This window comes from Pseudophryne corroboree, chromosome 4 (assembly GCF_028390025.1).
Source record: "Pseudophryne corroboree isolate aPseCor3 chromosome 4, aPseCor3.hap2, whole genome shotgun sequence".
In the NCBI taxonomy this organism is placed as follows: domain Eukaryota; kingdom Metazoa; phylum Chordata; class Amphibia; order Anura; family Myobatrachidae; genus Pseudophryne; species Pseudophryne corroboree.
In genome coordinates, this window is record NC_086447.1 from 225974719 (window position 1) to 225996950 (window position 22232).

A 22232-nucleotide genomic window follows, 5' to 3' on the forward strand; every position below is an offset into this window, starting at 1 on the left:
AGCTCAAACAGACCTGCTGGAAGAAAAGTGTACTCTTCAAAATGGACAAGTCTCACAACTTACATCAGCAAATCTTAGCAGACCCCGCTTACCATGTACTGGAACCTGCCATGTGTTCCCAGGACGCTTGCTGGAGCCTGTCTGATTACGGAGGTATTTATACCCCCATACCGGAAGTACCTCCTAACGAACGAATCACTTCAAAACCAAAACAAGCCAGTTCTATGTGTGGAAAGAATCTACCAACCTCAGACACCTATGAAATGATAACTCACACCCAGGCAAGCTCCGTTCCCAGCGGGCAGCTAATTCTGAGCCTGCATTCGGAATCGCGTCTTGCGTTCCACGGCACCGGAAGCAAGACGCGATGCGTTCCAATACACCGGAAGTGGAAGCCGCATGTCTCCAATGCGGCCGACACTCCTCCGTCTTTCGAGCCCGCCCTGGTGCAATCATTGGTGGTGATCATGCGTTCCACTTGACACATCCATAGACATCTCTGCACAGGGCTGGTTTACAAAAATATGCGTATGTCTAACAGCATCTCAATTCTCATGTGAACTAATAGATATTAATCTGGTGTGTGGTACTTGACTCACTAGACTAAGTGGGTCAGAGTGTGGCCCGGTCTCATAGCATCATAACCCTTCTTATAATCAATAGTTTAAACTCATGCCATCAGGGACCTGGGAGGATGGGCTAACTTATGTTATACATAAAAAGACAACAAACAATATTATACAAATGACACTTCATCTCTATAGAAACACCCCATAGGGGTTGTTTTCATTTAATCCTCGCGGGGACACCGTATCCAAGTGGCTGATCCAGAAGCATTCCCTCTGTTTCAGTTTTCTGGTCCGGTCTCCACCAGTAACACTCGGGGACACCCAATCTATGATTTTACATTTTAAACTGGCTACCTGGTGTCGAGCCTCAATGAAATGTCGAGCCACCGGCTTATCTGATTTGCCGCTGTTTAATGCGACATGTATAGATGAGCGGTGGTTCGCCATTCGGTCCCTGAAAGTGCGGGTAGTTAGCCCTACATAAACCAATCCACAGGGGCATTTTAAAATATAAATTACAAAATCTGATCTGCAATGCAAATGATATTTGAGCTTGATGATAGAACCAGTGTGTGGGTGGGAGAATGTCGGGCCCACCATCATTGAGCGACAGGTGGTGCAGCTCCCACAGGAGTAACAACCCGGCTTTTGCTGCAACAACTGAGTAGTAGACATAGGCGCATTAGGATATACTACGGGTCTCATAAGCATTTGCTTTAAATTCGGTCCCCTCCGATAAGCTAACATAGGAGTCTTCATACGTGTGAAGGGTAATGCTGGATCAGTATTGACAATTGGCCAGTGTTTCTTAAGTACCTTGTTAAGATGCCCCGAGTGGTTATCATATCGTGTTGCAAAAACAAGACGATTGTCAGATCTATCTTTATTTTTGGGCTGTTTCCCTGCCACAATATCATGGGCCTTGGACAAACAGTGAGAAAGTGTTTTATGTGTGTACCCACGTTCTAAAAAACGCTCTTTGACCCCTTCGAGTTGAATTTCAATGTTCTGTGGATCTGAATTAATTCTCAACACTCTTAAGAATTGAGACACAGGCAAGTTTTCCTTTAGTGCAGGGGGATGATGACTTGTCGCATGTAGCGTCAAATTTCTGTCGGTTGGTTTTCTATAGACAGAAGTGGCAAAAGAATCCCCAGCTTTGCTAATGTGTACATCAAGGAAGTTAATTTCAGAACTCGAGATACTAGAGGTGAACTTTATAGGGTTATCCAACTGATTGAGATTATTGACCATAGTGTGGAAAGATGACTCTGAACCAAGCCACAACAAGAAAACGTCATCGATAAATCGACGATAGAATAAAATTTGATGGCCATATTGTGGAAAAATAATAAAGAACAATTGATATCAACTACAGAATCTGAGTACATTTGTGAGAGTGCACCCGCCACCTGTGTGGACACCAATATATATATATATATATATGGTAATTCGTGGATTTTTCCACATAAACCAGCACTTATTCTGATGCATTGAACTGCTAAGTATCATTTTATTATCCATGCCTATACTTGCACATTGCACTTTTGGAAAATCAATATGGATTAAATGAATTGAAATTTCTGCTACTTATGGTGTGCTGGTTTATGTGGAAAAATCCACGAATTACCTTATACTAATTGTTTCACCGTGCACCCAGTTAAAGACTGGAAAGTGTGTGCGATTTATCTCGCCTTTTATATATATATATATATATATATATACATATATATATATATACATATATGCAGTAGATAACCTGTTATAGAAGTCCTATTCTATATAGGTTTCAAACTACTAGTACTTTGAACCCATCATTTGCTTGTTTGCAAGTATGCAAAAATTTGAGCAGTAGATTACTGCTCACATAATGTCAAGAGATTGGTTCATGCATGCGTGGTCAAAGTGGAGTGATATTAGCACTTGTCATCTTGAACACTCAGCACTTCCAAGACTAATCCAATCAAAATGATTAAGATGGTATTTGGATATGCCTCAAAATCCACTTAGATGGTGGCCTTGTTCTTTTGGTGTATTTGTATATGTTGTTTAGATGATGTCATCTGTCCACAGACGTCATCTGGCCACAGGGATGGAGTCAGGATTTACCCTATAAATAGCCATGTTAGGACTGTATAGATATTCTAGAGGGGAGGCAATCAATTTGCCAGTTGTCGGGATCCCAGCGGTAAGGATACCGACTCCAGAATACCGGCTCACAGGGGCTATTCCCACTCGTGGGTGTCCACGACACGCATAGAGTGGGGATAGATCCTGAGGTGAGTGCAATGACCCTGCATGGCGACTCATATCACTCACACCGCATTCTGGCAGGCGGGATACTGACAGATGGCATCCCACACCCCGGGATTACATATGTATTACTTCTAGAGACAGCAAGGGAAACTAAGGTATGTGTTAAATAAAAATGAACAATAGCTTTGTCTTTGTAACATTTCCTTTGTAATATTTGTTTTTGATATTTCAGAACCGTGGTAACAATTTTTCCCTGTCTCCTGCTCATCCCAATTGTCTGTCACCCGGAAAACGCCCTTTTCACACAATCATCCCAGCTCTGGCCACCGCTGGACATAATGATGACCTGTTATGTACCTTTGGTGTGATGGGTGGCTTCATGCAACCACAAGGTCATGTGCAGGTAAGCCTGGCTACTGAATATAAAAAAAGCTTTTCAAAATGAAAAAAGCTCATATTGGCAAACTCCCTCACACTCCATATGTAGTGGGTCTGTATATATAGTAGCAACTATAGGATTTTGTGCGGATCTTTTTTATTAGATCCAAACCTTATGAATTTATTTGTTGGAATCACCTTTCTGCTGCTTTTAGAATACTGATACATTGAGCTCCAACATATAAGTGGGAGTCATTTCTGCTCACCACTTTTAAATGGCTACTGAGTGAGGATGTGAGAGCGATGAGGACCAATAAGATGCCTGGAATCTCTATGATGCCATGGAGATTGTACTTTACCCCAGACTGCACAGCACCACTCAGCTTTCATTTTCGACCAGGGCCATAAGAGACCAACAATAGAGCTCCAGAAAAATGGCTGCACAGAGCAGCTTGGATCATTGAATGAAGAAATAGATGTTCTCTGCCAGCCTTCACTAGCAGATCCATGTAAATTTGACCCAGTTAGCAGCTGGCATGTCACTTTAAAATAAATGTACCAATATTGGCAATAGAGGAGACAATTGTCCGAACATTGAAGACTCCCTCGGTTAAAAAAATATTGAATCAAAAGTAATAAACAAAAAATGCTGAATAATTAACAGATTTAAAAGTATTAGAAAATGTGAAACATGATATTTTACCCCCTCTTCTGAACCTATAATTGAATCAAGATTTCTAGTAAGAGCAAATATTTGGTATCCCTATGCTTTGGACACGTAATTTATACAGATTGGGATAAACTAATGGGATTGCACTAAAGAGAATAACACATGCAAATGTTTGGTTTTCAGCTTATTACTTTTGCCTTTTTTGAAGCTCCTTTATTAAAAACCAACATTGTATGATAGTTTTGCTATGCGATCTTAAGCCCCCACTTTGCTAGCCAGTTCTGTGACTGCAAAACATTGATAAATGCAGAAACTTCAAATGTTTTGTTAAAATATAGATAGCACTATTATTGCAATTAGAAGGGCCAAAACTAGGATTTTCGTCACCTGGGGCAAGGCAGTAATACCCCCCCCCCAAAAAAAAAACAAAAAAAAACAAACAAACAAACCGCAAACACTGTCAGACTAAAATAATCAGATTATCAAAAATTAAAAAAGGGAATACTATTGGACAATATTCCCTTATGTGCCCCAAATGCCCTAAGCATCACATGCCCCCAGCAGCATGTTCCATTACATGCCCCCGTGTGTCCCCACACATTGCACCAGTGCCGTAACTAGACATTTTAGTGCTGTGTGCAAGAAACAGCATCGGCGCCCCCCCCCCCCCTTCATATTTAAAATAGGGCTAGTGCGCACCATAGGTGCAGTCAAAAATATAGGGGGCGTGGCTTCATGGGTAAGGGGCATGGCCACAGACTAATACCAATTCATATTACACTGCACAGTACTCTCCATAATTCAAATTACATCACACAGTAGCGCCACTTACACACATTACGCCAGGTAAAGCCTCCATGCTGGTACAGGCAGCCCTCTGCATCATGTGCAGCCTCTGCCTCCCTGTTTCCTACCGCCACAAAGCTCTGAGACGTCATCTCTGGTGTGAGCAGGCTGCAGCTTCTGCCACTGCTGCCAGTGTCTCCCGTGCCCGCACACAGCCGGCTGCAAGGATGGATCCAGATGAAAATGACGGGGGGGGGGGGGGGCACCACAACAAGTGGAAGGGCCTCAGGTGTGTGCTCCCGATAAGGGGGTGTAACCCCACAGCAATGGGCATGGCCTCGCAGGATAAGCTGTCTACAAGATGGTGACAGGAAGAGGCAGTGGGTAACAGAGAGAGTGCAACATGGAGAGGCAGCGGGTGACGGGGAGAGGTAGACGGTGATGGGGAGAGGGAAATGGTGGCAGTGAAAGGCAGAGAGTGAGGGGGAGAGGCAGCAGGTGACAGGGAGATGGTTACGGGGAGGGAATCAGCCATGAGACAATTAATTACCTGCAATGTGTGCAGTCACACATCATGCAGTGTTCTGATGTAAACTCACCAGTAATGGAATCTCCCCTTAGAGAGAAATACATATAACTGTTGTATAGTACTGTAGTGTGAGCAATGTGTCTGTTGCAGTGGATAGCATGTCAGTTTATGGTGTAATGGTGCAGTGCACTTAGGGTCAGTTTGTTGTGTAGTGTGTGAAAGGTTATTCTGTAGTGTAGTGAGCAAAGGGTCAGTCTGGGTGTAGTACAGTGTGTGCATGGTCAGTATGTGATGTAGTGCAGTATATATAGGGTCAGTCTGGGTGTAGTACAGTGTGTGCATGGTCAGTATGTGATGTAGTGCAGTATATATAGGGTCAGTCTGGATGTAATTCAGTGTGTACATGGTCAGTATGTGATGTAGTGCAGTATACATAGGGTTGATGCTAGATTCAAGTGGGCTAAGGGACCTTTTCCATCAGTGGGAGGAGCCACGACACAAGTGGGAGAGCTATGCTAGCGGGATAGTTCCTCTACTATCCACGCCACCAACTATTACCTTTAGTAATCAGGTGGCGAGCAAAGTGGAGCGGAGCAAGCCACCGAGCCCGAAGCGTGGCGAGTGTACTTTTCGGGTACCCTGTTCGCCCGTAGCTCCTCCCCCTGGTGACGTGTCTCCTTCCCTAGGTACGTCAGAAGGTCCCTTCTCCCACTCCGATAAAGAATCAACCGTAATACAGTGTGTGCATGGTCAGTATGTGATGTAGTGCAGCATATATAGGGACAGTCTGGGTGTAATACAGTGTGTGCATGGTCAGTATGTGATGTAGTGCAGTATATATAGGATCAGTCTGGGTGTAATACAGTGTGTGCATGGTCAGTATGTGATGTAGTGCAGTATATATAGGATCAGTCTGGGTGTAATACAGTGTGTGCATGGTCAGTATGTGATGTAGTGCAGCATATATAGGGACAGTCTGGGTGTAATAAAGAGTGTGCATGGTCAGTATGTGATGTAGTGCAGTATATATAGGGTCAGTCTGGGTGTAGTACAGTGTGTGCATGGTCAGTATGTGATGTAGTGCAGTATATATAGGATCAGTCTGGGTGTAATACAGTGTGTGCATGGTCAGTATGTGATGTAGTGCAGCATATATAGGGACAGTCTGGGTGTAATACAGTGTGTGCATGGTCAGTATGTGATGTAGTGCAGTATATATAGGGTCAGTCTGGGTGTAGTACAGTGTGTGCATGGTCAGTATGTGATGTAGTGCAGCATATATAGGGACAGTCTGGGTGTAATACAGAGTGTGCACATAGGTGTTCGCACGGGGGGTGCCTGGTGCGCACAGGCACCCCCTAATGTCCGGCACCCCCCACACGCCACACCTGCTACAGCATAGTCACTGTGCCGTCGCTCCCCCCTGCAGCGCCCGCCTCCCACCACGGACGATGTACACTATGCGCAGCAGCAAGTGTATAGTGGCCGCACAGAGGGGACTCACGTCAGGCTGCGCCTCTTGGTGTGACGTATCGGTGTCACACGGTGCTCCCTCCCTTCTCACTCGGCTCTCAGTGTGCCCTGCCACTGCCGTCCCGCCAGCGCCACAGGCCCAGCTCAGGCATCGTTCTTCTCAGGAGGACTCGGAGCCGCTGCCGGAGTGGAGGAGACAGCAGAGCCTGAGACAGCAGAGGGTGATACTCTGTCACACACACACACACACACACACACACACACACACACACACACACACACACACACACACTGAGCCAAGCATTTAGTAGTTTCCTGAGTGCACCTACAGTATAGTGTATCGGCACACTCAGGAAACTACTGAATGCTTGGCTCAGCTTATGTGTGTGTGTGTGTGTGTGTGTGTGTGTGTGTGTGTGTGTGTGTGTGTGTGTGTGTGTATATATATATATATATATATATATCCCTTTTCTTTTTTTATTTTAATGAGTGCATTATTTTACATCTCATTATTTTCTTTAAAAAAAAAAACCATACTGTATTTGGCCAGGCCAGCCAGGGGGAAAAGGCATGTATATACTATATATACTATTACTATGTATGCATGAAGTTACTCCCCCCCACACACACACACACACACACACACACACACACACACACACCCTTCCCTAAAGGAAAAAAAAATATCTGTGGATGCACTCATAAAAAAATAAAGAAGGACCACATAAATATGTTAGCATTCACTGGTTTCCAGAGTACACTTATAGATCTCATTCTTTCCTTTTTAGTAACTGTATTTATATACAATGATGAGATTGGTATTGTAGCACCACCTCTCTTTTAGTATTAGCATATAGAAATATAGATGACACTCATATTGTGTCGTAATGTGAAGTTTTGCTTATACTGTGTGGGGTAATGTGAAATTCGGCTCATACTGTGTGGCATAATGTGAATTTCGGCTCATACCGTGTGGCATAATGTGAATTTCGGCTCATACCGTGTGGCATATGTGAATTTCGGCTCATACCGTGTGGTGTAAAGTGACTTTCAGCTCATACTGTGTGGGGTAATATTAACTTCGGCTCATACTGTGTGGTGTAATGTGAATTTTGGCTCATACTGTGTGGCATAATGTGAATTTTGGCTCATACTGTGTGGCGTAATATGATTTTCGACTCATACTGTGTGGCGTAATGTGAGTAAGGGGCACTATTGTCAGTAGCTGGTGAGCATGAGGACATGTATGACAAATGCTGGTGTCCTGCAGAGGAGGTTGATGGCATAGAAAGAGGCAGATGTGGCACTAATGGCATGTGTATATTTTAAACTTGACTTGTGTTATATTAAAACTGAAAAGTTCAGCCATCTAAATCTCTCGTACTTTTCAGAGTGGACCACTCAGAATCGAGGTGTAGGTGCTGGCGGGTGCAAAGGGTGGTGTGTGTGTGTGTGTGTGTGTGTGTGTGTGTGTGGGTGGGAATGCATATGCAGCTAGGCCCACCACTCTCTAGTTCCGCCGCTGGGTCAGGGATAGGTTGGTGAAGTGTAAGCAGTGATAGGGTGCAGCGGCAGCTAGGGTTATGGGTTATGCCATAGCGGACAGTCAGTACTGGGCGGTGGTCACACCATTATGTTTCATTTTATTTCTCTTGGGTGTATTATGTCTACTTGTAGTATTAGGAACTAGGGAGAAATTGGATTAAGCCATGTGAATCTACTGAGAGAATGTAAAATAGTGCTAGACACGCCCAAAAGGTGGTGCTAGACACACCCATAAGGCGGTGCTAGACACACCCCTCCTGCGGTGCACCCCCTAATAACATTGGCTGCGCACGCCTATGAGTGTGCATGGTCAGTATGTGATGTAGTGCAGTATATATAGGGTCAGTCTGGGTGTAATAGAGTGTGCATGGTCAGTATGTGATGTAGTGCAGTATATACAGGGTCAGTATGGGTGTAGAGCACAGTGCACATGTTCACCTTGTGATATGGTTTTGGTAAGGTCAGTTAGTAGTGTAGTGAGCTTATTGTGAGTCTGGTGTACAGTGAGCAGTGTCCCTCCCCCAAGTATGCTTAGACTAGTACATACCTTTGTTAGTCAGGCAGGCACTTCTTTTTTCACAGAGCACTCAGTGCCAACCTGCAGAGGCTGCAGCTGCCGGCCCTGGCCTGGACAATCAAACAGTCTGGAGGCGGAGCTTGCACTCAGTCTCTTAGTGACAGCTATAGGATGGAGCAAAGAGGAGGTGGATCTAGAAGAGGGATCACACAGGGGGTGGAGTCTTGTCCTTTTGATCCACCCCATCCCCACGATTTACCAGGCAGCTAGCTATTTAGAAAGAGGAGGAGGAGGAGAGACCAGCATATGTAGAGCTGGGGCCGGACACCAAGTAAGAGTGTTAATGTGCCTGCGAACAGCAGCTTACGGCCACCGTGTACTCCTCCACCTGTGCACACCTTACGTACCCTGCAGGAAGTGACAGAGAGTCTAATATAAAAAAACATGTTGCCGCATGGACTGCATTGTGAGGACTCCAGCCCTGCTCTCCCCACCCAATCTTCCCTGCCAGTGCATCGCGGCCGCTAAGCCCCGCCCCCTCACTGAAAGCTAGGGAAATTCCGGGATCCCTGCTGGAGCAGTCCGATCGTGCTGCCGATCCTAGTGCCCGCGGCTCTATTAAATGGAGACAGCGCAGCATTGCTGCTGCTGATCTCCATAAAATAAAAAATCCGGAAATGACAGGGTGCAACCCTCACCCCCTTGATCCGCCACCCGGCTGGATGAAATCAGTGACACTGCTGGGGAAGCTGGATGTTTAATGTCACATGGGTGATACTGCAGTGTTTACCGTGAGAGACTGCTCACTCTCCGCACAGCTGCTGCAATCACTGACAGGGTGGCCAGTCGGGAGACACAGCACACTATGCGCTCCCACCGCAAGTGCGCTGTGTGCAAGGCACACTTAGCACACACCTAGTTACGGCCCTGCATTGCACTATATCATAACACTACATCACTGCACTACATTCCCCTATCCACTGCACTGCATCACTATACTACATCCCCTTCATGCTGAACTACATCACTACACTACATGCTCCTATACACTGCACTACATACCCTATATGATACACTACATCACTACACTATGGGGGTAATTCTGAGTTGATCGCAGCAGCAAGTTTGTTAGCAATTGGGCAAAACCATGGGTACTGCAGGGGGGCAGATATAAAATTTGCAGAGAGAGTTAGATTTGGGTGGGTTATTTCGTTTCTGTGCAGGGTAAATACTGGCTGCTTTATTTTTACACTGCAATTTAGATTTCAGTTTGAATATACCCCACCCAAATCTAACTCTCTCTGCACATGTTATATCTGTCTCCCCTGCAGTGCACATGGTTTTGCCCAACTGCTAACAAATTTGCTTCTGCGATCAACTCAGAATTAGGCCCTATATCCCCTTATATGCTACACCACATCAGTGCACTACATGGCCCTATATACTGCAATATATTACTACACTACATACCCTATATGGTACACTACATCACTACACTACAACCCCCTATAAGCTACACCAAATACCCCCATCTGGGAAACAAAGCAGAGGTTGATACTGCTAACTGGGATCACAGTGCCGATAATAAAGTCCGTCTTTAAACTAACCACAAAGCTGCTGTAGTGATAGTCGATGAGAGTTTGAGGTTGTCCAGGCTCTTAGTTTACACTGCCCAGTGGATGGCTGGCAAAGTGAGCCTTTGAATACTGTAACATTGGTGACTGCACCTGTTAACAAGCAAATGCATGGGGCAGCGTGTCCTCTCAATCGTGTGTAGCCGGCAGCTTGTTATCAGTTGGTGCTGGGCAGGCAGCCAGGATCATAGCCTGATGAAAAACACAGCACCAACAGCTTGCACTGTGCACCACACGCTAGTCACAGCACTGCATGGCAAAGAAGAGAGTTTAAGACAGTAGCTGGCATAGGAGAGATTCCAGGTACTGGCGCTCACCCGCACAGCGTTGGAGCCAGCTGCGGGCAGACAGGTGGGTCAGAGACACTGCCTTGGAATCTCACTGGAGCAACACAGCACTGCCAGTTAGAAAAAAACCCTGCTCCTCTGTAACTCCACTGCGCCCCCTCAAATTCTGCACCCGGGGCATGTCCCCCCTAGTTGTGGCCCTGCAATTAGCTACCAAAATAGTCATATCTTCCACCTCAAAATAAATACTAGATTTCCACTGATAGATTATTTCATTACATGCGGCACTGCCAGTGGCTGTAACCTATGTATTATGTGAAAATGGGCCTCTTTATGGTACAAAATTCTACCAATCATAATATGGGTGTGGTATGGAAGGTAGATAGTAACTAGGTCGACAGTGTCTAGGTCGACCACTATTGGTCGACAGTAACTAGGTTGACAGGGTCTCTAGGTCAACAGGGTCTTTAGGTCAACATGGTCTAGGTCGACAGGTCAAAAGGTTGACATGAGTTTTTTATGTTTTTTTGGTGTCATTTTCTTCGTAGAGTGACCGGGAACCCCAATTAGTGCACCGTGTCCCCTCGCATGGCTCGCTTCACTTGCCATGCTTCGGGCAAGGTGCCTCGCTTCGTTTGGCACAGATTACCGTTCCAATCGTGGTCCACGTGGATTGTTAATTATGAAAAGGTTAAAAAGAAGAAAAAAAACATGAAAAACTCATGTCGACCTTTTGACCTGTCGACCTAGAACATGTCGACCTAGAAACCCTGTCGACTTAGAAACCCTGTCGACCTAGTTACTGTCGACCAATAGTGCTCGACCTAGAGACCGGATCCCTCATAATATAGCATTATAATTTATAAGGGACAAACACACAACTCAACTGTAAATGATTATATATAGAGATGCTCAGTACTGATGCAGGTATTTTCTCAAACCAGTTCATCAAATGATTACACAAATGTAAAAATTCACTGGAATTTATTGCATTTGAGATCAATAAAAAAATATGTAACTAAATTTCAGAAATACCAACAGGTTCAACCATTTTTGAGACAGTTTAAATCATGGTCATACTGATTCAATGTATTTAACTGATTGTAACTGAGTACAGCAAACAGTGAAATTCAAATTTCGGGCACTTTAGGGTTTGCTATTTGGTTTAAATGTTAAAATGCTTTTACTTTTTTTAATTAAATATTATCAAGAATGTTTTAAAAAAAAAATACTAATTAGAAGTTAAGTAGCTAAACATTACAATGTAAACCACATATTCATTATTGAATCTATGAAGAATTCACCCTAAACAGGTTGGCGGTCATTGAACCTGTGAAAACTTAGTTAGAAATCGCATATAAAATCTGCGACTTGCGGCCTTCTGCTGGGCAGCCGAGAGTGACCAGGGCCCTGGTACTGAAGGGGGCTTGGCCAAGTCCAGAAAAACAAGGGGAATCGGGGGTTGTACCAGGGGGCATTGGTGACCACACAGGGGAACATTTTTCACTCTCAGCTCTGCAAAGGGGGAAATGTACCCCTTAGCAGCTGACCAGGGCCCCTCCAACAAGTAATCAGTACCCATAACCCAGTAATGTGCAGTGAGGTCAATGACTGGGGAGGCACTGTCTAGTATCAGAGCCAGATTAGATACACATATATGAATCTGATGGTTCATGTGGGCATTGTACAAAGGTGAAGCAGTATATACTTTGTTATCCTATATATAGTATAGAGTAACAAGAGAGCACACTTTTTTTAAACCCATTATACTGCACTAACCCTTTTGATCATCAGCTTCTCCTTGATGTTAGCTGCTCCTGGATGTGTGCTATGACAGTTCCTGTATAGGTCACCTGCATCAAGCCACGCCCCACTCAGGGCCTAATTCAGACCTGATTGCTCGCTAGGGGTTTTTTGCACTGCTGTGAGCAGATAGTCGCCGCCCATAGGGGAGTGTATTATTGCTTTGCAAGTGTGCGATCACATGTGCAGCCGGGCGGTACAAAAAATATTTGTGCCGTTTCTGAGTTGCCCAGAACTTACTCAGCACTTGCGATCACTTCAGCCTGTCAGGTCCCGGAATTGAAGTCTGGCACCCACCCTACAAACGCTTGGACACGCCTGCATTTTTCCAACCGCTCCCAGAAAACGGTCAGTTGACACCCACAAACGCCTTTTTCCTGTCAATCGCCTTGCGATCGGTTGTGCGAATGGATTCTTCATTAAACCCATCGCACAGCAACGATCCACTTTGTACCCATGCGACAAGCCTGCACATTGCGGTGCATATGCAGGCGCAGTTCTGACCTGATCGCAGCGCAGCGAAAAAAACCTAACATGCGATCAGGTCTGAATGACCCCCTCAGTGAGGGAGAACTAATAGCTGCCTCTCCTCGTGCTGTGTTTTGCAGTATTATTGGCCACAGTGCTACAGTGCACAGTTGCTACAATATCATACACTCTTCCAGTTCCAGAACTGAAAGCCAAATTACAGTTTCACTCTACATCAATCGTGCAAGTATGCAGGTATGCTCAGGTACAGAGTACCCTTAAGAATTTGGCAGCAGGTATGCAGTACCACCCACTGCACACTTTGCACCTATGACTGCAATTACCACAATTATAATGCGCTGCTGAGCAAGAAGACCATGGTGTTCGGCAGCATGACGACGCCTCCCACTTTGTCAGAGCTACAGGGAGTGCGACGGTGATGTCATGACACTTCCTCTCCTTGCGGCCGTTGCTGGCACAAAGAGAGGAGCCTGGGGACTGGGCTGGGTGTTATTTCCCGCAGTGTCCAGCTGTGTCCCTTCACTCGGCTTGAGTGACGCATCAGCACTTAGCGGATTTTGTTCTTCACAGGCTGGGCTGCCGGGGCATGTCTCTAGCTTCACTGTGTGGGGTCATTCATTTTTTAATATAATGTGGACACTAATATATATTTCTCTTACGTCCTAGAGGATGCTGGGGACTCCGTAAGGACCATGGGGTATAGACGGGCTCCGCAGGAGACATGGGCACCTATAAAGAACTTTTAGTGTGGGTGTGCACTGGCTCCTCCCTCTATGCCCCTCCTCCAGACCTCAGTTAGATCTTGTGCCCAGAGGAGATAGGGTGCATTACAGGGAGCTCTCCTGAGTTTTCTGTGTAAAAGAATTTTGTTAGGTTTTTTATTTTCAGGGAGCACTGCTGGCAACAGACTCCCTGCGTCGTGGGACTGAGGAGAGAGAAGCAGACCTACTTAAATGATAGGATCTGCTTCTTAGGCTACTGGACACCATTAGCTCCAGAGGGAGTCGGAACACAGGTCTCACCCTGGGGTTCGTCCTGGAGCCGCGCCGCCGTCCTCCTCGCAGAGCCGGAAGATAGAAGCCAGGTGAGTATGAGAAGAAAAGAAGACTTCAAGGCGGCAGAAGACTTCAGATCTTCATGAGGTAAGCGCGCAGCGGTAACGCTACGTGCCATTGCTCCCACACAACACACACAGGCACAGATAGGTGCAGGGCGCAGGGGGGGCACCCTGGGCAGCAATAAACCTAGTTTTCTGCACAAATATATATATTAGGCTGCGGAGGCAGCAAATAGACGATCCCCCGCCATTTTTATGATATTGAAGCGGGACCGAAGCCCGCCGCTGGAGGGGGCGGAGCTTGATCCCTCAGCACTAACCAGCGCCATTTTCTCCACAGAAGCTGCAGAGAACGCTGGCTCCCCGGACTCTCCCCTGCTGAATGCATCAGAGGGCTGAAAAAAAGAGGAGGGGGGGCACATTTCAAGCACAGTGAGTGGGAATAGCATTGGCATTATATATAAAAGCGCTATCTGGGTTTTCCAGTGTCAGTTTGGCGCTGGGTGTGTGCTGGCATACTCTCTCTCTCTCTGTCTCTCCAAAGGGCCTGGTTGGGGAATTGTCCCCGTTTAGTTATATTCCTGTGTGTGTGTGTGAGGGGGGGTCGGTACGTGCTGGCATATCTGAAGCGGAAGGATTATCAAAGGAGGAGGTGGAGGAGATGAGTGGTGTGTCCCCGTCGGTAGTGCCGACTCAGGAATGGATGGATATGTGGCATATGTTAAATGCAAGTGTAGCATCATTGCATAAGAGGCTAGACAAAGCAGAATCCAGGGAAACATCAGGGGGTCAATCCACGGATTGGACCGACTCACAGGGCCCGTCAGGGTCTCAAAAGTGTCCCTGGTCACAAATTGTGGACACAGATACCGACATGGACTCTGATTCCAGTGTCGACTATGATGATGTTAGATTGCACCCTAGGGTGGCAAAAACTATTCAGTATATGATTATTGCAATTAAAGATGTTTTGCATATCACAGACGACCCCTCTGTTCCCGACACGAGGGTGCGCATGTATAAGGAAATGAAACCTGTGGTAAACTTTCCTCCATCACATGAACTTAATGAGTTATTTGAAAAAGCTTGGGAATCTCCAGATAAGAGACTGCAGATTCCCAAAAGGGTTCTTATGGCGTACCCTTTCCCTACACAGGACAGGGCACGTTGGGAATCCTCTCCCATAGTGGACAAGGCTCTAACATGCCTGTCCAAGAAGGTGGCGCTGCCGTCTCCGATACAGCGGCCCTCAAGGACCCTGCGGACCGCAGGCAGGAGACTACATTAAAGTCTATTTATACACATACTGGTACTTTACTTAGACCGGCAATTGCGTCGGCATGGGTATGTAGTGCAGTTGCAGCTTGGACAGATACCCTGTCAGCTGATCTTGATACCCTAGATAGGGATACTATTTTGCTAACTTTAGCACATATTAAAGATTGTTGGGTTCCAGAGCCAATGCCATGGCTATTTCAGCGAGACTATCCTTATGGACCCGCCAATGGACGGGTGATGCGGATTCAAAAAAGCATATGGAGGTTTTACCCTATAAGGGTGATGTGTTGTTTGGGGATGGGCTCGCGGATCTGGTTTCCACAGCTACCGCAGGTAAATCTACCTTTTTACCTTTTGTTCCCCAACAGCAAAAGAAAACTCCACAGTATCAGATGCAGTCCTTTCGGTCGCAGAAGCCCAGAAGAGGTCTGGGCTCCTCCTTCCTTGCCAGAGGTAAGGGTAGAGGGAAAAGAACACCTGCCGCGGCGGGTTCCCAGGAACAGAAGTCCTCCCCGGCTTCTACAAAATCCACCGCATGACGCTGGGGCTCCCCTGCGGGAGTCTGCACCGGTGGGGGCACACCTTCGACTCTTCAGCCAGGTCTGGGTTCGGTCAGACGTAGATCCTTGGGCGAGGGAGATAGTTTCCCAAGGCTACAAGCTGGAATTCGAAGAGGTGCCCCACGCCGATTTTTCAAGTCTGCCTTACCAGCTTCTACCCCAGAGCGGGAAGTAGTGTTAGCTGCAATTCAAATGCTGTGTCAACAGCAAGTGATTATAGGGGTTCCCCTGAGCCAACAGGGAAAAGGGTACTATTCGACCCTCTTTGTGGTCCCGAAGCCGGATGGTTCGGTCAGGCCCATTTTAAATCTAAAATCCCTAAATCTGCACTTGAAACGTTTCAAATTCAAGATGGAATCACTCCGAGCTATAATAGCCAGCCTGGAAGGGGGGGATTTTATGGTGTCACTGGACATAAAGGATACTTACCTTCATGTCCCCATATATCCTGCTCATCAGGAGTACCTGAGATTCGCGGTACAGGATTGTCATTTCCAGTTTCAGACGTTGCCGTTTGGGCTTTCAACGGCCCCGAGGATTTTCACCAAGATAATGGCGGAAATTATGGTGATCCTGCGCAGGCAAGGAGTCACAATTATCTCATACTTGGACGATCTCCTGATAAAGGCGAGATCAAAAGATCGATTACTGAAGAACGTGTCATTCTCTCTGAGAGTGCTCCAGCAACACGGTTGGATTCTCAATCTGACAAAGTCACAGTTGGTTCCAACAACTCGACTACCGTTCCTAGGCATGATACAAGACACGGAACGAAAGAAGGTTTTTCTCCTGTTGGAAAAAGCCCAGGACCTCCAGAGCATGGTCAGAGACCTGCTAAAACCAAAAAGAGTGTCAGTTCATCAATGCACTCGAGTTCTGGGGAAAATGGTGGCAGCCTACGAGGCCATTCCCTTCGGCAGCTTCCATGCGAGGACGTTTCAATGGGACCTTTTGGACAAGTGGTCCGGGTCCCATCTACAATTACATCAGAAAATAACACTGTCCCCCAGGGCCAGGGTGTCTCTCCTATGGTGGTTGCAAAGTGCTCACCTTCTAGAGGGTCGCAGGTTCGGCATTCAGGACTGGGTTCTGTTAACCACGGACGCGAGCCTCCGAGGATGGGGAGCAGTCACCCAAGGAAGAAACTTTCAAGGACTATGGTCAAGCCAGGAGTCCTGTCTGCACATCAACGTGCTGGAATTAAGGGCCATATACAACGGCCTTCGACAAGCAGAGGGTCTTCTTCGCAACATACCGGTTCTGATTCAATCAGACAATGTCACAGCCGTGGCTCATGTGAACCGCCAAGGCGGGACAAGGAGCAGAGTCGCGATGGCGGAAGCCACCAGGATTCTTCGCTGGGCAGAAAATCACATAAGCGTTCTGTCAGCTGTCTTCATTCCGGGAGTGGACAACTGGGAGGCAGACTTCCTCAGCAGACACGATCTCCATCCAGGAGAGTGAGGACTTCATCAAGAAGTCTTTGCAGAGATAACGGGTCTCTGGGGAGTTCATCAAATAGACATGATGGCGTCACGCCTCAACAAGAAGCTTCGGAGGTACTGTGCCAGGTCCCGGGACCCTCAGGCAATAGCAGTAGATGCTCTGGTAACGCCATGGGTGTTCCAGTCGGTTTATGTGTTTCCTCCTCTGCCTCTCATCACAAAGGTGTTGAGGATCATAAGACGGAAAAGAGTACAGACAATACTCATTGTTCCAGACTGGCCTCGAAGGGCCTGGTACTCGGATCTTCAGGAGATGCTCGCAGAAGATCCTTGGCCTCTTCCGCTAAGGGAGGACCTGTTACAGCAGGGCCCCTGCACGTTCCAAGACTTACAGCGGTTACGTTTGACGGCATGGCGGTTGAACGCCGGATCCTAGCTGAGAAGGGTATTCCGGAGGAGGTCATACCTACTCTAATAAAGGCTAGGAAGGAGGTGACGGCGAAACATTATCACCGTATCTGGAGGAAGTATGTATCTTGGTGTGAAGCCAAGAATGCTCCTACGGAAGATTTCCACATGGGCCGTTTTCTTCACTTTCTACAGACAGGAGTGGATATGGGCCTGAAGTTAGGCTCTGTTAAGGTACAGATTTCGGCCTTATCGATATTCTTTCAGAAGGAATTGGCTTCTCTTCCAGATGTCCAGACTTTTGTGAAGGGAGTGCTACACATCCAGCCTCCTTTTGTGGCCCCAGTGGCGCCATGGGACCTGAACGTGGTGTTACAGTTCCTTAAGTCACACTGGTTTGAACCCCTTAAAACGGTTGAGTTGAAATTTCTCACCTGGAAGGTGGTCATGAATTGGCCTTAGCTTCGGCAAGGCGGGTGTCTGAATTGGCGGCATTGTCTCACAAGAGCCCCTACTTGATTTTTCATGTGGATAGAGCAGAATTGAGGACTCGTCCTCAATTTTTGCCTAAGGTGGTGTCTTCATTTCATATGAACCAACCTATCGTGGTGCCTGTGGCTACGAGTGACTTGGAGGATTCCATGTCCCTGGATGTAGTCAGGGCCTTAAAGATTTATGTAGCCAGGACGGCTAGAATTAGGAAAACAGAGACTCTGTTTGTCCTGTATGCAGCCAACAAGATTGGCGCGCCTGCTTCAAAGCAGACTATTGCTCTCTGGATCTGTAACACAATTCAGCAGGCTTATGTTACGGCTGGATTGCCGTTACTACATTCAGTAAAGGCCCATTCCACTAGGAAGGTGGGCTCTTCTTGGGCGGCTGCCCGAGCTGTCTCGGCATTACACCTTTGCCGAGCGGCAAATTGGTCGGGTTCAGACACTTTTGCTAAATTCTACAAGTTTGATACCCTGGCTGATGAGGACCTAGCATTTGCTCAGTCGGTGCTACAGAGTCATCCGCACTCTCCCGCCCGATTGGTAGCTTTGGTATAAACCCCATGGTCCTTATGGAGTCCCCAGCATCCTCTAGGACGTAAGAGAAAATAAGATTTTAAACCTACTGGTAAATCTTTTTATCCTAGTCCGTAGAGGATACTGGGTGCCCGTCCCAGTGCGGAAGATCTGCAAGACTTGTATATAGTTATTGCTTACGTAAGGGTTATGTTACAGTTGGAATCGGTCTTGGACCGATGCTGTTGTTTGTGGGTATTCCAGGTTATATGGTATGATTGGTGTGGGCTGGTATGAATCTTGCCCTTAGATTAACAAAATCCTTTCCTCATATTGTCCATCTCCTCTGGACACAGTTCTCTAACTGAGGTCTGGAGGAGGGGCATAGAGGGAGAAGCCAGTGCAAACCCATACTAAAAGTTCTTTATAGGTGCCCATGTCTCATGCGGAGCCCGTCTATACCCCATGGTCCTTACGGAGTTCCCAGAATCCTCTACGGACTAGGAGAAAAAGATTTACCGGTAGGTTTAAAATCTTATTTTCTATTATTATGGGGCATTACTATATGTCTATATATTTCTATTGTAATGTGGACACTACTATATATGCCTATTATTATGGCGCATGTCTATATAATTCTATTGTAATGTGGACAATAGTATATATTTCTATTGTTATGGGGGCATTACTGTATATTTCTATTGTAATGTGGGATACCACTATATATGTCTATTATTATGGGACATTACTATATATATATTACGGAGGCATATACTATATATTTCTTTTGTAATGTGGGACACTACTATATATGTCTATTATTATGGGGGCAGTACTATGTATTTCTATTGTAATGTGGACACTACTATATATGTCTATTTTTCATGGAACATTACTATATATTTATATTGTAAAGTGGGACACTATATATTTCTATTATACTGAGGGCACCACTATAATATATATTCTTGTCATAATGGGGGCATTACAATATATTTCTATTATACTGGGGTTATTATTATATATTTCTATTATACTGGAGGTAGTACTATATATTTCTTGCCTTGTCTCCAGAGTGCAAAGAAAAGCGACTATGCTGTGTGGCCACACCCCTAGTGTAATGTATCCACCCCCCTAGAGTCATGTGGTCATGCCCCTTCATGACATGTGACCACCCCATTTTCGGCACACACAGTGCCACTAAGAATATATTTCTTCTTGCACTACTGCTCTACATGTACCAGCTCCTGAGCATGTGATGGCCTTGAGCAGTGTTGAAGCCTTTAACCACTTAACTGATGATTTTTTTCTCCAAAAACCGCTCCGAAATGTTGTTTTTTTTATGATTGATTTAGGTAAAGAACAGTAAAATAAATTATCCAAAATGATTTTCTTAAAAAAAACAACAACAAAAAACATCAATTAAAAAAAATGTAAAAAAAATCAGAAAAACATTGATGATCGAAACATTGTGACCATCAATGATCGGGACATCGTGACCATCGTGACTTCCCGTTTTAGGCATGCGGCCCTCAGCAACCCCAGAGCCCTTCAGGGGCTGTGGGTTTTTTTACATTTCCCCAGCGGCTGCTAATGTCTGCAGCCGCTGCATAGGGGGTGCTGCCGGGCTGACTGATCAGCAGTGATCGGCAGTACGGCAGGCACTGGAGGGGAAGGAACCAGGAAGCAGAGGGACCAGAGGTCCCTCTGAGAGCAGCAATTGCAGGAAGCTTTGCTTCCTACTGCTGCACAGTGAGCTGTCTGACTGGTCGCATCAGATGCGACCATGTCAGGGAAAGCCCAGCCTGGTGTGATAGCATCTAATTTGACCATGACAGGCAAGTAGTTAAAAGATATGGCCCGATACCACATGCCCTTTGCGTTGTGTTTTGCAGTATTATTGGCCACAGTGCAGCCCGCCCCCACCTCCAGGCAGTTTCTGACTATCACAGAGCGGAGACTGAAGTCATAGCTGCCTCACCTCATATGCGCACGCAGGGGGGGTTTCTGAGTGCCTAGAACCCCCTCCCCCTGACGGCCGATCCATCGTCGCTGCCATCCGATTTATTTATTTTAATTAGGAGAAGCTTATGCAGCAGCTCCCTCCGCCGTACACTGTCCGAGTGACAGTGAGAACCTGGCTGTCTGTAGGGGGAGCTGTAGCTGAAGCGCACAGCAGCAGCTCCTCTCAGGCAGTTCAACAGAGCTAGGTGAGGCAGTGGCTGCTGTCTTCGGCTCCCACTGTGTGAGTGTGTGTGACTGCAGAAGCAAGGTGCATCTCTCACATACTATATTTTATAGTAAATTGTACCAATTACTGCAGTAGTTCAGTAGTTTGTGAGTAGCCATGTGTATAAGGGCCCTCATTCCGAGTTGTTCGCTCGCAAGGCAATTTTAGCAGAGTTACACACGCTAAGCCGCCGCCTACTGGGAGTGAATCTTAGCTTCTTAAAATTGCGAACGATGTATTCGCAATATTGCGATTACAAACTACTTAGCAGTTTCAGAGTAGCTTCAGACTTACTCGGCATCTGCGATCAGTTCACTGCTTGTCGTTCCTGGTTTGACGTCATAAACACACCCAGCGTTCGCCCAGACACTCCTCCATTTCTCCAGCCACTCCCGCGTTTTTTCCGGAAACGGTAGCGTTTTTATCCACACGCCCATAAAACACCGTGTTTCCGCCCAGTAACACCCATTTCCTGTCAATCACACTACGATCGCCGGAGCGAAGAAAAAGCCGTGAGTAAAAAAACTATCTTCATAGCAAAATTACTTGGCGCAGTCGCAGTGCGAACATTGCGCATGCGTACTAAGCAGAAAAACACTGCGATGCGAAGAAAATTACCGAGCGAACGACTCGGAATGAGGGCCAAGGTGAGGAGGGGGTTCTGCTTACTGATAATGGGTGTGTGTATTGCTATGTAAATGTATTGTGTGTGTGTGTGTGTGTGTGTGTGTGTGTGTGTGCGTGTGTAATTATGTATGTATACTATGTACATGTATAGTGTGTGTGTGTGTGTGTGTGTGTGTAACTATGTATATATTTATGCTGTGTGTTTGTGTAACTATGTATGTACAGTATGCTGTGTGCATTTATAGTGTGTGTGTGTGTGTGTGTATATATATATATATATATATATATATATATGCTGTGTGTGTGTGTGTGTGTGTGTGTGTGTGTGTGTGTGTGTGTGTGTGCATGTATACTGTGTATGTACGGTATGCTGTGTGCATGCATAGTGTGTGTGTAACTGTATGTATGCTGTGTGCATGTATAGTGTGTGTGTAACTGTATGTATGCTGTGTGCATGTATAGTGTGTGTGTGTGTGTGTGTGTGTGTGTGTGTATATATATATGCTGTACGCATGTGTACTGTGTGTATGTATGCCGTATGTATGTATATATGTTGTACACATGTGTACTGTGTGTGTGTGTGTGTGTGTGTGTGTGTGTGTGTGTGTGTGTGTATGTATGATGTGTGCATGTAAACTGTGTGAGTACGTATGTATTCTGTGTTTGTAAGTATGCTACTGT

General features: G+C 46.1%; 1 protein-coding gene across 4 annotated transcripts in view; it reads left to right on the forward strand.

Moving 5' to 3' along the window:
- Window positions 1-22232, forward strand: part of LOC134909252 (glutathione hydrolase-like YwrD proenzyme) — a 227331-nt gene that overhangs the window by 191119 nt on the left and 13980 nt on the right. For all 4 annotated transcript variants that reach the window (XM_063915949.1, XM_063915950.1, XM_063915947.1 and 1 more), the window contains exon 10: window positions 3058-3228. In XM_063915949.1, coding sequence (XP_063772019.1) covers window positions 3058-3228 — 171 coding nt within the window. The remainder of the gene's footprint in view (window positions 1-3057; window positions 3229-22232) is intronic.